Source organism: Orcinus orca, chromosome 8 (assembly GCF_937001465.1).
Source record: "Orcinus orca chromosome 8, mOrcOrc1.1, whole genome shotgun sequence".
In the NCBI taxonomy this organism is placed as follows: Eukaryota; Metazoa; Chordata; class Mammalia; order Artiodactyla; family Delphinidae; genus Orcinus; species Orcinus orca.
In genome coordinates this window covers 63,005,312-63,021,941 of record NC_064566.1, presented here as the reverse complement: position 1 = coordinate 63,021,941, position 16,630 = coordinate 63,005,312, and the positions used below count along the sequence as shown (strand labels likewise).

The window sequence follows — 16,630 nt, the reverse complement described above, 5'->3', positions numbered from 1 at the left end:
AGTTTTCCCAGCACCACTTATTGAAGAGGCTGTCTTTTCCCCATTGTATGTTCTTGCCTCCTTTATCAAAGATAAAGTAACCATAGGTGTGTGGGTTTATCTCTGGGCTTTCTATCCTGTTCCATTGGTCTATATTTCTGTTTTTGTGCCAGTACCATACTGTCTTGATTACTGTAGCTTTGTAGTATAATCTGAAGTCAGGGAGCCTGATTCCTCCAGCTCCAGTTTGCTTTCTCAAGATTGCTTTGGCTATTTGGGGTCTTTTTTGTTTCCATACAAATTGAGAAATTTTTTGTTCTAGTTCTGTGAAAAATGCCATTGTTAGTTTGATAGGGATTGCACTGAATCTGTAGATTGCTTTGGGTAGTATAGTCATTTTCACAATATTGATTCTTCCAATCTAAGAACATAGGATATCTCTCCACCTGTTTGTGTCATCTTTCTTTCATCAGTGTCTTACAGTTTTACATATACAGTTCTTTTGTCTCCTTAGGTAGGTTTATTCCTAGGTATTTTATTCTTTTTGTTGCAATGGTAAATGGGAGTGTTTCCTTAATTTCTCTTCCAGATTTTTCATCATTAGTGTATAGGAATGCAAGAGATTTCTGTGCATTAATTATGTATCCTGCTACTCTACCAAATGCATTGATTAGCTCTAGTAGTTTTCTGGTAGCATCTTTAGGATTCTCTATGTATAGTATCATGTCATCTGCAAACAGTGACAGTTTTACTTCTTCTTTTCTGATTTATATTTCTTTCTTCTCTGATTGCTGTGGCTAAAACTTCCAAAAACTATGTTGAATAATAGTGGTGAGACTGGGCAACCTTATCTTGTTCCTGATCTTAGAGGAAATGGTTTCAGTTTTTCACCATTGAGAATGATGTTGGGTGTGGGTTTGTCATATATGGCCTTTATTATGTTGAGGTAGGTTCCCTCTATGCCCACTTTCTGGAGAATTTTTATCATAAATGGTGTTGAATTTTGTCACACCCAAAAGCTTTTTCTGCATCTATTGAGACTATCATATGGTTTCTCTCCTTCAATTTGTTAATATGGTGTATCACATTGATTGATTTGTGTATATTGAAGAATTCTTGCATTCCTGGGATAAACCCCACTTGATCATGGTGTATAATCCTTTTAATGTGCTGTTGGATTCTGTCTGCTAGTATTTTGTTGAGGATTTTTGCATCTTTGTTCATCAGAGATATTGGCCTGTAGTTTTCTTTTGTTGTGACATCTTTGGTTTTGGTATCAGGATGATTGGTGGCCTTGTAGAATGAGTTTGGGAGTGTTCCTCCCTCTGCTATATTTTGGAAGAGTATGAGAAGGATAGGTGTTAGCTCTTCTCTAAATGTTTGATAGAATTCGCCTGTATCACTGTGTTTTTGATTTGCATTTCCCTAATGATTAATAATGCTGAGTGCCTTTCTATGTGCTTATTGGACATTTGTGCAAGTTCTTTGGAAAGATGTCTATTCAAAACCTTTGGCTGTTTTTAATCTGGTTGTCTTTTTATTACTGAGCTGTATGATCTCTTGTTACAAGTCCCTTATTAGATACATAATTTGCAAATATTTTTTCCTTTTCTATAGGTTGTCTTTTCCTTCCTTGAGCATTACTTATGGAAAAATTCCTATTCATTTTGAAAAGCTGTCTGAAAAATGCTCTTACTGACACAGTGGGGGAAGAACAGGGTTAAAAAGTTGTGACATTAAGAACAAGTAACACATTATGGCCTATGTTACTTGTAAAGGAATACCTGAGCCCAGCTAATGTTATTAAAAGAAGAGAAAAAGTTATTAGCTCTCTTCTTAGGTGTCTATTTCCAAACAAGCCTTGATAGTTAAAGAAAAATCATACTGAAACATGTTTCATGTAAGAGTTTTAATTTGAGGACATCTTTTAATATGAGCAGACTGTGGGGGTTAGGTTATCAGTGTGACAAGTTTAAAAGAATAAACTTGACTAGAATAATAATGTAGAAATGAAACGAGAAAGGGCAGTCGAAAACAGAATGTAGAGATAAGAGGAACCCAAATCATTTTAGAGAGCTCAGAAATGATTACGAATGATTAAGAGCACTGTCTGAACCCAGAATAAACTTATAATGCCGACACAGCCATACAGAGCAAAGCAATGCTTTCTCTTTATAAATAAGGGAAAAATTTCAAAGAGCTTACACTGGATAACTTAGCATTTTAAGGAATTCTACAGGGAATCCTTTATAAAACAAAAGTTTTACATAGAGAGAGTCAAAAGAAAGCAATATCGATCTTCAGATGCATTATTTCTTACTACATGATTGGAAAGAATGGTAAGATGATTTGCAAAACTACCTTCAAACTATTAAAAATGTCATAACTTTGGTGATCTGCCACTTAAAGTTAATGAAGCTTAATATGAAAATTCAATTGCACATAAAGTTCTAAAACTATCATAATGCAATATGGTAAATAAGGGTAATACACATTTAATCCTCAGTACCAATTATTTTATTTACATCGTATGTTAACAGTGTATTTCAAGGTCCCACCCTCCAATTCTTGGTTTGGAGATGCTAATGTAGGCTAAGATTTTTCTAAAACTTACTTCTTTTTAAATTTGGCTTTTTTCCTTAGAACAGTTTGTCCCTAAAATAAAATACTCACTCCCAAATAATCGAACTAAAGAAACATTTGCTTCTCTTACCTTTACTTACTGACAGGAGAAGATTTGGATCTCTTGGATGGAATTTCAGCTCATTGATAGCATTTCCATGGCCAACATAGTGCTATAATAAATTTAAAACATTTCTTCAACTTCCATATAAAAATCAATAAATTCTTTTTCATTAATCTTAGGAGAATGGAAAAATAGTTTCACTTGAAATAGTGGTTCTCAACCTTGGCTGCATATTAAAAGCACCCAACTTGAAGGAAAAATAAAAGATGTTCAAGTCCCATTTGCAGATATTCTGAACCACAGCAAGGGTTTAAACGATTATCAGGTGATTCTAATGTACCCCCAAGGTTAATGTGATTTGTGAAATTTTTTTAGTATCAACTTCCAAGGCTTCACTTTTCAGTTCTTTACAAGGTGCTCTTGACTCTACACCCCCTATTTAGGGGATTTTGGAAAATGAGCTCACTCTTTTCTTATTGTTCATTTAAAGCCTCTCAGACTAAAGCAAGACAAAAGGACAGAAACTATTTTAAAAGAAAATAGTTCAAATGATAAAATTTTCCCACTTATTCCTTAATTTGCATTACCCAAATGTGACAAAGGTCTCAAAAGACTTGTCTAAATGAAGCAATAGGCAAAGTACAAACCAAATTAGAAATTGCACAGACATTGACTGTTTTAAATTCAACATGACAAGCTTTTGCAGGTGTGCATTCAAAAAAAAAAAGCAGATCTATAATTTAACAAGAAAACCCACCTTTATGCACTGCATTGTTATGGGATTAATTATCCTAATTATGCCTCTCGATCCAGCTACAGCTAGCAGAGGATGGCTTGTATTGCTATCATATGTCCATGCACAAGTGTAAAAGTTCTCATCAGCCTAGGAAATGCCAGTTAAGAAATATAATTTGTTTTTGAAAAGTAAACACATCAATGATCACAATACTATACACAAAAACCTCCAAAGAACTGCTGAAGTTTTTGACAAAGAAGTTCCCATTTTTCTTTACACTACCAGGTTTAACCAATGGAGATTTTAGGTCTAAAATCTATACCAAATGATCAAACAAATCCAGTCCTTCCACTCAGTTTTGATTACTATTTTGCTGTTTGCATAACTATTTACCTGTCTTATGTTATGCTGTTTGCATAACTATTTACCTGTCTTTTTAGCCAATGTGTAAATGAATGGGCATGGCTATGTCCCAAATAAAAATTTATTTACAAAACAGGTGGCCAGGGGCTTCCCTGGTGGTGCAGTGGTTGAGAGTCCGCCTGCCGATGCAGGGGACACAGGTTCGTGCCCTGGTCCGGGAAGATCCCACATGCTGCGGAGTGGCTGGGCCCATGAGCCATGGCCGCTGAGCCTGCGCATCCGGAGCCTGTGCTCCACAATGGGAGAGGCCACAACAGTGAGAGGCCCTCGTACTGCAAAAACAAACAAACAAACAAAAAACAGGTGGCCAGCTCTATAGGCTGTAATTTGCTGATCCTGGCTCTGTCTCAGTAACTCTATGTGCCTCTAGATAAAGATCAATAACTATTCAGTTTTCCACCTTTTCCTGTGTGAGACCTTCCCAGTACGGCTACAGGTTACTTTTTTTCTTATCACCTAAGGGAAGACTAAATGTTCCTGTTTTTTCTTATTTGCTAGCTTTTTCAAATGGATCTGGAAGAAATCTTATCACCAAGCTTTGACTGTTGTACCCTTTGGCTTTTTAAAGCTTTTTCTTTATAAACCCATGTTTTACAGTATTTCCTAAACAAACTGCACATGTTTATTTTTTCCCTGTAGGCTTTGATGACCAAATACTTGGTATGACTGCCAGGCACAGCTTCTGATTAACCCAAGTTCACCAATATAACTGCCCTGAAATGATAAAATTCCAAGCAAGGTCAAAGAAACAGGACGTTTCTGCTTTCATTTTCTATTACAGGATTTCCAATGCTCATCTCCAGATACCCACACTGTCGTCCTTCATATCCACCCTACAATGGCTTTCTAGGAATCAGGAAAACTAGATACTAGGAATCTTTTGGGTGACAGTGAAAGATAGCATTGGTTAAAGTTAAGAAAGGACAATATAACTTTAGAGAACTAACTAATTTCCAAAAGTTTTGGGGTACTTATTGAAAGTCAATTTCTTTAGCCAACAATATGGAAAACCCAGGAAAGGATACATCAGCATCCACATAAGATTGCAACAACCGGATTTCTCCTTGTGAGTGACATTCATATAAGGTAACCTAATGAAAACAAAAATACAGTAAATTTTATCTCAAATGTAGAAACACACTCTTCAGCTTTTGAACATATTTTAGTCACAAATGTATCTCAAAGATGCTACAGAAACTACTGCTTTAAAAGAGCTCCTTTAAACTTAAGGAAGCTATTATAAAGCCTAATGCATTACATAATTTTCAGAATATATGAAATACTACAGTAATAATAATGGTTTCTATTTCCAATGTTTTCAACTTTTATCTCATCCATGTAATTGCACCAACTCTTCCAAGTAAATAAAGTTGAATGCCTCACAGTAAAGTATAACTACTCCCTAAAATTGTAGTTTATCTTTTTTTTTTTTTTTTTTTTTTTGGCTGCACCACAAGGCTTGCAGGATCCCAGTTCCCTGACCAGGGAATGAACCCAGACCTATGGCAGGGAGTCCCAACCACTGGACCATCAGGGAATTCCCGTGGTTTATCCTCTTTTAAAGCTTTAAAGTCTTTGGATAGTTTTAGAACATTATTAATTACATATAAGAAAATCTAGGACTTCCCTGGTGGCACAGTGGTTAAGAATCCGCCTGCCAATGCAGGGGACACAGGTTCGAGCCCTGGTCCAGGAAGATCCCACATGCCACGGATCAACAAAGCCCGTGCACTACAACTACTGAGCCTGCGCTCTAGAGCCTGTGAGCCACAAGTACTGAAGCCCGTGTGCCACAAGTACTGAAGCCCATGTGCCTAGAGCCGGTGCTCTGCAACAAGAGAAGCCACTGCAATAAGAAGCCCGCGCACTGCAACGAAGAATAGCCCCTCCTCGCCACAACTAGAGAAAGCCCACGTGTAGCAAAGAAGACCCAACACAGCCAAAAATGAATAAATAAATAAATTAAATTAAAAAAAAAAGAAAATCTAAAATTTGCCTAATAAGTTTCTCATGGACATTGCTCATCAAATATTAACTTTCTGATGTACAGTGGCCTTTTCGTCACATATTCTAAAATTAATAATATATACACTTTATTCAATTATGTACAGTTGTCCCTTGGTATCTGCCAGGGATTGCTTCCAGAACTCCCCACAGATACCAAAATCTGAGGATGCTCAAGTTCCTTATATAAAATGGCATAGTGTACGCATATAGCCTCACACATCCTCCCATATACTTTAAGTCATCTCTAGACCACTATGACATCTAATACAATGTAAATGCTATATAAATAGTTGCCAGCACAAAGCAAATTCCAGTTCTGCTTTTTGGAACTTTCTGGAATTTTCTTTTCTGAATATTTCTGATCCACACTTGGTTGAATCTGTGGATGTGGAACCCACAGATACAGAGGGCTTACTCTATAATACTAAATTTTTTATAAATTTCTTTCCATTCTTCTTACAGCTTAGTCATGTTAGCAATAACCTGTTATTAATCTTAATAAGAGTCTATAAGAACTCTATAAAGATCCTTTAAATCATCTATCATCACCTATTAACAAGATAATCACTACATTAATATTCTAAAAAAAATTCCTTATATGGATGCTAACTAGGTTGTCTTAAGAGATTATTTTGCTTTATTTTCTTTCTTTTTTTAAAAAAAGAAGTCCAAACAGCAGACCTTTTTATAATTCAGTAACGTATAATTCAATGTCATTTTAAATGAGAAGAGGGATTCTTTTGGTTAGAAAGCCTGGAACATTACAATGAGCATACGGAGCACAAACTATACTAATTCTAATTATACTAATATGATGGTGAAGTTAGTGAAGTATAATCAGGCTTATACTGATGTCTGAAAAGTGGATACAAATGAATTAATGGATTATGTTCCCAATTTTCGGAAAAAATAACCTTAATCTCTTCTTCAAACTACATCAATTTCCCTCTGAATTGTTGTTTTCAAGCTACATATCACAACCTACATTTGGCTAAACACCAAAAAAAGCTGTTATCCCAGGTTATCAACTTGAGTATAGAGTTTCAAATTTTCAGAACTTCAATGACCAGTAAAAGCAACAGAGCCTTAAATTTAATTAAAACTTCCTTAAAGACTTCCAGGAAATTACTTAAAGCCAAATTTTACTTTTTAGAAAACAGGAATAGCAAAGTTCTAGCCCAGAATAGATGCATGTGTGTTTGTATGATCCTCAAACTTTCAGAATAAAAAAGGAAAAAAGCTTGGAAATATGCTGACATTTGAAAAATACTCAGCTGACAACTCCCAAGTTAGGTTTGATTGAGAACAGAATACTAACACTAAAACAGCAAATATAGGAAACGGCGTGCATTAAAAATCATGGTCTTTTATTTCTCTAAAAAGCTTAGCACAATTACTAAAGAAGCATAAATTTAATTTCACTCAATTAAAATAACAATTTATGGAACACCTCTCAGATTCACCTCCTTCCCCTACCCTCTTGTGCTAAAGGTAAAGAAAGTGACTTTGTTTGTCAATCCATACCAAGTAGTCAACTTCCTCCGTCTTTCTTTTTCCAAATACGCCAATCTGTTTCTCTGTTACTTCTCATAACTCCTAGTACAGTACTAATGAATAAGCAGAATGTCAGCTAATACAGTAAAGACTTATCAGGAGGACAATTTTTCCGAAGTGATTTCAGCTTAACAGAAAACTCCTGATTCTCCCTGGTAAGCACTAGGGAATCTTCCTTTTTCCCATTTATTTAGAAGTGAATGGAAATAAACAAGTCTGTGCAATCCACTTTTTCAGCCCCAGGTTTAACTAAAAAGTTTAATCATTTACATCAAAACATGCCCAGCATGGTTTTTTCTATGCATTCTCTCAGTTCAAGATACTCTGGCTTCCTAAAAACAATTCAAAACAAATGTTTATTGCATATAATTAAAATATTTTCAGTAACTATTACATAAATCCACTGGATTTATGCCTTCCATTTACAGACAGCAACTAATTATGTTTATTATTTTTAAGAAATAACAAAAAAAAACAAAAAACAAAAAAGAAATAACAGACTTCTTACCCTAAATTGACAAACAACTATCACAGTCACTTCTAACAAGCAAGGTCAATTTTTTTCAGCCACTCAAAACAAAATATTTATGAGTACAAAATGTAAATAGAAACCTGTTTCATGAACAATTGGGAGTATATATGAAATTAAGATATATTTTCAGTCATGAATATTACTTTTAATTTTGTCAGTTTCTAGAAAGCTTCACGTTTACATAAAGGAACAATATTGTCAAACCACCTATACAAAGTTTACTTCAAAATCATTACACTTCAATGTTATATTAACACCAGACTCTGGTAAGCCAAATGCCAAACAGTCCCCTTAACACTCACTCTGTTGCTTCCTACAGTTGCAAACACTAATGGATCTCCTTCTTTACTGTGCCAGTTAAACTGAACTCCAAACAATGGCTGATTATGATCTTCCTATAAAATAACCAAGAAATAAGAAAAATTAATATATTTTAGAAACCAAAAAATGGTACTAAACTGACCATTCCCATTATAACTTTTTTCCAAAATGCAAGTTGCAGTTTTATATATCATACATAAACTGACTTTTGACACTTAAAAGATATCTGTTAGTCCAGTTTTCACATTTTAAAATACTGGTGCATGATAAAGCTTTACAACAATTAAAGATTTAAATCAAAGGTTAGGTAACAAGTACTCATCAATGAAAATACTTTGATAGTTGCCTTCTATATCCTTAAACCCAACTGCATGCTTCTGAATCAAAATAAAATGGGTAATTGTGGCAAAGGCATTTAATCCCTTACGACATAAGGACACAATTTATTTTTCTGAAATAACAAATAACCTAATAGTTAATATAGTTTCTCCAGTACTCATTAAACTTTATTAGGTTTAATTTCCCTTGTACAGTGAAGCATATCAGACTCCATTCAAATCACTGCTTTCTACAGTTCTATAGAAACAACTTTAAGTAACCTTGAATTTGGGTCCTAAAAGAAAAACAACCCAAGAAGTTTTATAATGAACAAGAATACTTGAACAGTGGGGGCCAGGGGAGGCAGTGGGCTGTAACTTCACAGTTACCAGGAGGCTATAAGGAGATGTACAAAAAACAAGTATTCAGGTTTTTTTAAATTTTTATTTTACATTGGAGTAGAGTTGATTAACAATGTTGTATTAGTTTCAGGTGCACAGCAAAGTGATTCAGCCATACATATACAGCTTTTTCAAATTCTTTTCCCATTTAGGCCACCACAGAATATTGAGCAGAGTTCCCTGTGCTACAAGTATTCAGTTTTGTTCACAAAGTTATTTTTCAGCCTTAATTATACTGGCAATCTCCTGGTGTTTAATAGTAACTTTCATATTCACTTTAAGGCACTGATTTCACTTTTAAAGTATAACAACATTTATTTCTTATCCTTCAAAAAGCCATAGCTTTAGGCTTTGGAAATATTTAATCAAAATATCCAAATGGCAGTTAAAACCACCTTCCAGATATACTACGTAAAAATAGGTTAATATACCTAAATATTAACATGAAACTACAATGGACACTTTGCTTTAGAAGAAGGAAAAAAAAAATAACAACCACTGAGATTAATTTCCCTCCTTTTAAGACAATATAATTTGACACACTGAGCAAGGAATTTTGCTACATAGACAGGAAAATAATTTCCATAAAGCCATAGCTTCTTATGCTTTCCGAAGACTTTAAAGTATATTTAGATATTTTTAAAAGAATCTATCTAACATATGTATAAGATAATATAATGTATATTTTTGCTCAGCACAGGAAAAACACCCCCAAATTTAAAAAACAGGAAATGAATACATGTAAAACATTTAAAGTAAATATCAGTAATCCTTTTTAAAAATAAAAACACTATTGAGGAAGGTAGTAATCTAAATAACTCCAACCTATTTTTTCCAAATATTGAATATTCAAAAAAATTTTTAGTTTCTACCTTTTTCTTTGAAAACAATTACAAATAAAAGAGTTAAATTTTTAAAGACTGCACAAAGACATCTGTTTCAATTTATGCTAACTCAAAGTTAATGAGTCACATTCAGTTTTTTTCAGTAACAGGTACCAGAAAGTGGCTTATGCTTTTAAGTTTTACCAAAATATGAAGAGTAACATTTATCAAAATCAATAAAAACAGTAAAGAAAAACCAGGTGCAATACTAGGTACTACTCATTTAATGTAAAACAAACAAAAAAAAGCTAAACAAATGTGGAATGGATTATAATAACTATGCAGTCTGCCCTACAAACAAAACTTCAGATTATTATAATTTTATAATATTTTTAACTTGACAGAGTATCTTGAGCATAAAATGTTTACCACTGAGAAATAACTCTGGAGCCCATCATTCAGCACATAGACTGTGTCTTTCTGTACATACCTTGAGACTATTTACACATTTGAAAGAATATTTGCATTTCTTTGACTTCCATTTTCCCTTCCCCCAACTTTTCCTTCCAGGCGCGTTTGGCGTATTTGTAGGTGTATCAGGGCGTTCAGTGTTTGTACCACTTTCTATACTGACAGCATCATCCTATGAGCAGCAAATCAGAAAAAATTATATGAAACAGCAATACTGTACTTAGGAAATGAGTTCATACTGGGTAGCTACTGACTGGCCTAAAAGAATTAATTAATAAATCCTGCAAGAAATGAAGAAATTTATTCTTGTCTCCAAATAAAAATAAAACACAAACATATTAGGATTTGTGGATATTTGATATTTCAGCAAAAATATAAACAAAAAAGCTAACCATGATGATGCTAATGGTTAAGAATAATACTGCCTTTAAATAACAAGGCACTGGTCTGTGCCAGCCACTTTACTACATTGCCTCACTTCATCTTTACTGCTCTTCATACAAGGTACTGTTAGATAAGGAAGTGTTGCTTAGAGAGCCTAAATGGTGTCTTGCTGGTTAGGGCTGCTGGTATTCAAAACCAAAAGCTATGACTCCTAAATCTGACTGACCTACATGTCTTCATAATTTATCTGACTGCTGCTCAGTTTGGAGCATGGGAGTGGGTGGCCGTTTGAGGCTACAGTGTTAGTGCTTCCTACTTTAGATGACAATCCTGATTATCATTCAAACTCTGCTTATTTATAACACTTAAACCATTTAGAATTTTTTTAGGTTCTACATGTTATGTGCTATATACAAGTGAAATCTGACTCATAGCTCTAAAATACTCATGTAATAGAGCTCCAGAAACTCACTGTAAAGTAAAATCCTTCCAAATGTAAAAATGACTGCAGGAAACCTTGAAAATTCACCTAACTTATACCTTGTCTCCAGTCCACAAGCTATATTAATGGTCCTCTACTCTGAGAAGAGGATTTCACTACCTCCTTTGATTACATATTCCAAAGTGTTCCTTGGAATAAAGAGATTTATTTAAACCTATATCACCTTAGGGCAGTAGTTACTAAATTCATTCCAGAGGAAGCTTTTTTTCATGGAGTGCCTATTAACACCTATGAGAACACATATTAGGAACCATTGTCTTAGAGGTTATTTTTAAATTACTGCTTCCTAAAGTTGGTTTTATGATATTACAGAACATTAAAAATTAACTGGAATATCAGAAAGTATATTAAAAATTCATATTAATTCCTTAAAAACTATATGGTATTATACAGTAGTTCTTAGGGGTGGTTTTTCAAAACGAATGGTTCCTACCAAAATGGAACGCTTTAAAAAAAAAATACACAAATCATTCTAAAATATACTGGTTATCTAGGGTGAAAGAGAATGAAGTGGATAGATGGCACATAGTAATGCTCAATATCTAGACTGTAATTTAATGTAAATATAATCAGCTTTTATAGATATAGAAATGTAAAACTTTAGAGTTCAGTTCCTAGGTTGAAATCACTGGGGGTTTTTTTGTTGTTGTTGTTTTAATATATATTTACTTATTTATTTAGGCTGCCCGGGGTCTTAGTTGCGGCATGCATGTGGGATCTAGTTCCTTGACCAGAAACTAAACCCGGACCCCCGCAATGGAAGTGCAGATTCTTACCCAATGGACCACTGGGGAAGTCCTGAAATCACTGTTAATCTCTATTTTTCCCTACCTTTCAGTTGTATTTACACAGTTAAAACCTAGTGTAGAAAACAATTTTGTGTTTCACTGGAAAACTATATAACTACTGCATGCTCCTCCGTGTTACCAGATTCTAATCCCCTTCACTGCCTTTGAACAGTCTTACATCTCTTACACTGTGCACAATCCAAAGGTAGAGGTTCAAAATGTCTTCCCTTTCACGCTGAAGAAAAGTTTTTGTCTCCATTTGCAATTTCATCTCTACATTCCTTTAATCCATATACATTTGTACCGTTTGACTTACACTTGCCCAGTTCCCTCATATGAGCAAAATAAAATGTTTCTGAAAATTTATTCTTTTTCTGAAAATTATCTTTCAACACTAGAGAAATGAAATGATAAAACGGTTAGACATTTATTCACTAGCTTCTTCCCAGTCTGGAAAATTCTTCTTTCCATTCTAAAAATTCAACTGCTAATCAAGAAGCCCCACAAAACATTGTTAATAATTGGGGCACATTACATGTATGTGTATGTGTGTGTGTATGTGTATAAACTTTTAACCACTTAATTTACCCATCTCCTCAAATAGGCAAATCAAGATCAAATGGAAATCAAACAGTCAAATGGAAATGAAATACAGTCACAGTGCTTTCATTTTATCTTTAAATTCAAACCTTTCCTAAGTATCTAATATGTGTACAAACTGACTTCCACCTTGGCCCCTCCTCAAAATACAGAATGGTACTATGCAACATATATGGCACTACCATCTGCATTTGCTCAACAAGGAAACAAGGATAGTAATTTGGCCCTTAATCTTGCCACAGGCTGCTTAAGCAAAAGACATGTCTCCAGATTCAGCCTTCTGATCTCAGTACCAGACAACTATTAGTATTCTTCCATAAGCTAACTACTCTGCAGTCATATGAAAAAGTTAATAGAATGGCAGATACATATAAAACAAACTTAAAATAGGTCGGATGTTAACTAGATTTATTGTGATGATCATTTTGCAATGTATACAAATATCGAATCATTATATTGTGCATCTGAAATAATATAATGTTATTAATCAATTATACCTCAATTGAAAAAAATTTTAATGTCCTTTCAATTCTTTGATTCACCTTAACCGTAGCAAGCGCTCAGACTACCTTCACTCCAACTCAAAAACACCACATTCTTTCCTCCACTTGCTTTTGGCCTTCCTGTCGTTATTTGGCTCCCTCAAGAGTAAAACCACCTGCCCTTGTTAGCTTTTTCTGAACTCATTTTTATACAGAGTTCTCTACTCGCTTCCCTTAACCTATGTCCTAGATCTGGGTCCCTGGATGAAATTCAAAGGACCTGTGAACTTAAGCGGCAAAATAAACAAATACATAAATAAATTTAAAGTTGCATTTTAATTTTCACTATCTTTAAGTGAAATCTATTACTTCCTTCTATTATAATGCAGGCAGCATACATGCTAATGTTACTGTAGCTGTGACTTTCTCACCAATGAAATCAGGTATTTTTATATCACATTATAGTTGTTGCAGATCTCAAAAATTGTCTATGCCCATCATAACTATCAGAGTCACTGAAGACCTAGTTACTTAATGTGCTAATAAAGAAGCACTTGATATTAAAGCACTTTATTAAAACAAATCTTAAATTTGTTTTTTAAAATTCTGTAACTTTTTTTATAATTTTACCACTGATTTTGTTTGTAATCTTATATATTGTATTTTATATATTTGAAACTACTATTCTGAGAAGGTTTCACAGGATTTATTAAGGTGTCCAAAGCACAATAAAGGTTAAAAGTCCCAGCCAAATGGAGGAACCAAAACAATGGCTTAGTCCAATCATCTAGTTCTGAATAGCTTTAGTATGCATCAAGGAGTACATTCCTCTTAAGTGTCTGTAAAAAGAAAATAACCTTTCAATTTATTTGGTTCCCTGAAATTTTCCTCAGTCTAATAGGTTATTGACATTTTCAATACATTTCTGCCTGATTAATATGTGGAAGGGCCAGAAACATAAGTCTACACAATGTAATTACAAAAGAAGTAATAGTAATTAACACTTGTATGGTACTTATTAAGGGGCAGGCACTCTTTTCAGCACTTTACCTATATTATCTCATTTAATCCTCACAAACATCCCATGAGGTAAATACCGTTATTATCCCCATTTTTAAGATAAGAATCTAAGGCAACTAGGTCAAGCACCTTGCTCAAGATCAAGCAACCGGTAAGCAGCAGAGTGGGGATTTTAAACTAAGAGATCCAGTTTGTGCTCCTAGTCACTAACCTAATCTGCCTAGAGAAATTTAAGAAGAGGTGGAAATAAAACAGACACCAAGGGCTGGAATGAAGAGGGTCAAAAATGTTAGATCCCAATATATAATAAGATTGGGAAGCACAAACAGGAAAAAAACAGATTTAAAGTAACATTCAACACCTAAGCCTTCCAGAAATTTCAAGTCCAAATCCCACAAACTGACAATCTGCCAAATATCTTTCTTCTATCTGCAAAAAGAATTCTTTCCCATCTGTTCAGTGAAAATTCTGGTCTTGACACCATGCCATATATATGCTTCAGTCGGTGATGCAGTGATATAGAACTTAGGAACTGGGTGTGTAAGGTACAACATCTATTCTTAAAACTAGCTAAACTGAGAAAAAGAACAACTTACACCACCTTCCTATAACACTTTAAAGGTTTAAAAAAGATAATCAGATGTTGTTACCTCGGAGGGTTCACATTTCAGAGTAGTAATTCGTTGAGTGAACTCTGAAGACATTTTGCTGACCTTATTGGATATAAACTTAAAACATGAAACTGAAAATTAACGTCAGTTCGGTCATTACTGGCGTCTCACCTAAAAACACTGGGATCAACTGTTGGGACGAACTAGAGCATTACCAAGATCCATTTAAGAGTTAAAAAAAAAAATCTGATTCCAAAACACCTTACACATGCGAAGCCACGAGCCCACACCTAAAGACATCTACCCTGACCACAGCGGCCTAAAATCTTCCAGGTCATCCCCTTTATCTTAGTGAAAACTTACAAAAGAGTAACTGTCCCTTCTCATTCCTTCCTCAAGGGTCGTTTCCCCCTCCAAGTCAGTAGACGACCCTCTCAATTTTCCTCCTCCTGAAGAGAAGCCGACTGTCAGGCACGCCCCTTCTCCACGGACAAGACAGGAACGGACACAAAAGCCCCTTTAAAAGAGTCACCGAAATCTCTTACGTCTAAGAGCTAATCTTCCCATCCTGGACAGTCGGTAAGGGTCTACGAGTGACACGGACCCTAAATTCCTTTTTAAAAGTCCATTAACACATGCTGGCCCCTCCTTCCAACTGTCTTAGAAAAACCTCTAACTTGCCTTTTAAACTACTGGAATCTCAGATCCGCACTCTCCCAAAATCTGCCTAAAGGCCCAGACACTCCGCATGCACGCAAAAAGATCTCAGAGCCCTCTGACCTCCACCACCACGCTCTCTCTAAAGCCACTCTCCTTCGTCAAGTTTCCGCTCGCTCTCGGCCGCAGCTCAAAATCCCCGTAGAGACAAGTTCGATGTTCTCCTCCACGCCCGCGTTTTCCTGAGTAGAGGGTGACACCTCTCCCTCCCCCCACAGCCGCCTGCCCGCCCCCGCGCCTACAGTTTAAAAAGAATTTGAAACTTTCACTCCAAAGTCCCGTCCGGACTGCTCAGCGCTGCACTCACATTCTCGTCTCCAGAGAGGTCCGGGTTGCTGTTCTCGTCGCTGCTCAGCTTCTGCTTCTTGGCCGCAGGCATGTCTGTTCCCGCCGGCGCTGTAGACACTTCCCTCTCGGACATATTCCTCCGCCTCCCTCCAGGTTCCTGCCGCCTAGGGCGGGGCCTCCGCCACACCGCCGTCAAGCAAGCCCGTCCGGAGCTTGCCGCAAAGTTGCCACTGCCGCCGCCACCTCCACCACTCCCCCCACTGTCGCAAACCGCGCCCAGCCGCCGAGGCGGGCGTGCGTGCGACCCCGCCACACTGCTGAAAAAGGGGCGCGCGCGCGCGCCCTCCCGCGCGGCTTCCTGGATCCTTTCCTTTCCCCACTCCCGTCTTGCCCTTTTCCCGCCGCCCTCCCGGCAGTTTGCACGGAGAGGTGTGATCCTTGGCTTTCGAGGGCAATATTTCGTACGTCCCCCTTCCCCACGACCGCCTCGAAAAAGGAGAGGCGGAACTCAGAGGGATGCCCCCTCACCCCCTTCCTCCTTCCAAAGACGTTTCAGCCGCTATTGGCCCAATCCTTCGATCCCCGACCCGCTGCAAGGACTCGAAAGTCTGTGGAATGGACTAGCCTATCAATGTCCCAGGAGACGGGGGACGAGACGAGAAGTCACCTCTTGGTTTAGCGGTGTATGCCAAGGGTCCTTAATCTTGAACTCGGAGAATAACGCTCTCATATTATTCACGGAACTGATCACAATCTAATTTTCGGTTGCGAAGAGAAATTTTAAAATCGTAGACTGCTTCTCACTTTCCTCCCCTACCTAGCAAATGGGAGTTACCCGCTAATGGGTGCGCATGCGCTGGGGCGTATTCTCGCGCTTGGTTGTCCGGACCCGCCTCCTCCAAGCCCCTCCTCTTTGAAATCTTGTTTGTGAACCAGGTAGTCTTCCACCGGGTTTCCGTAGTCCGGGATGGATTTCTAAACGCTAC

The 16,630-nt window shown here is 36.5% G+C and overlaps 1 protein-coding gene across 3 annotated transcripts in view; it reads right to left on the bottom strand.

Annotated features, from left to right (window-relative positions):
- Window positions 1–16,418, bottom strand: part of EED (embryonic ectoderm development) — a 33,678-nt gene extending 17,260 nt beyond the window's left edge. Inside the window, exons 1-6 of one of the 3 annotated variants that reach the window (XM_012533781.3) lie at window positions 15,664–16,414; window positions 10,272–10,424; window positions 8,220–8,312; window positions 4,850–4,915; window positions 3,423–3,548; window positions 2,693–2,774 (exon numbers count right to left, since the gene is read on the bottom strand). In XM_012533781.3, coding sequence (XP_012389235.1) covers window positions 2,693–2,774; window positions 3,423–3,548; window positions 4,850–4,915; window positions 8,220–8,312; window positions 10,272–10,424; window positions 15,664–15,777 — 634 coding nt within the window. In that variant the 5' untranslated portion in view covers window positions 15,778–16,414. Of the gene's footprint in view, window positions 1–2,692; window positions 2,775–3,422; window positions 3,549–4,849; window positions 4,916–8,219; window positions 8,313–10,271; window positions 10,425–15,663 lie in introns of all 3 variants that reach the window. The other 2 variants (XM_004271863.4, XM_033431898.2) reach the window with 2 other exon arrangements.
- Window positions 16,419–16,630: the final 212 nt, after the last annotated feature.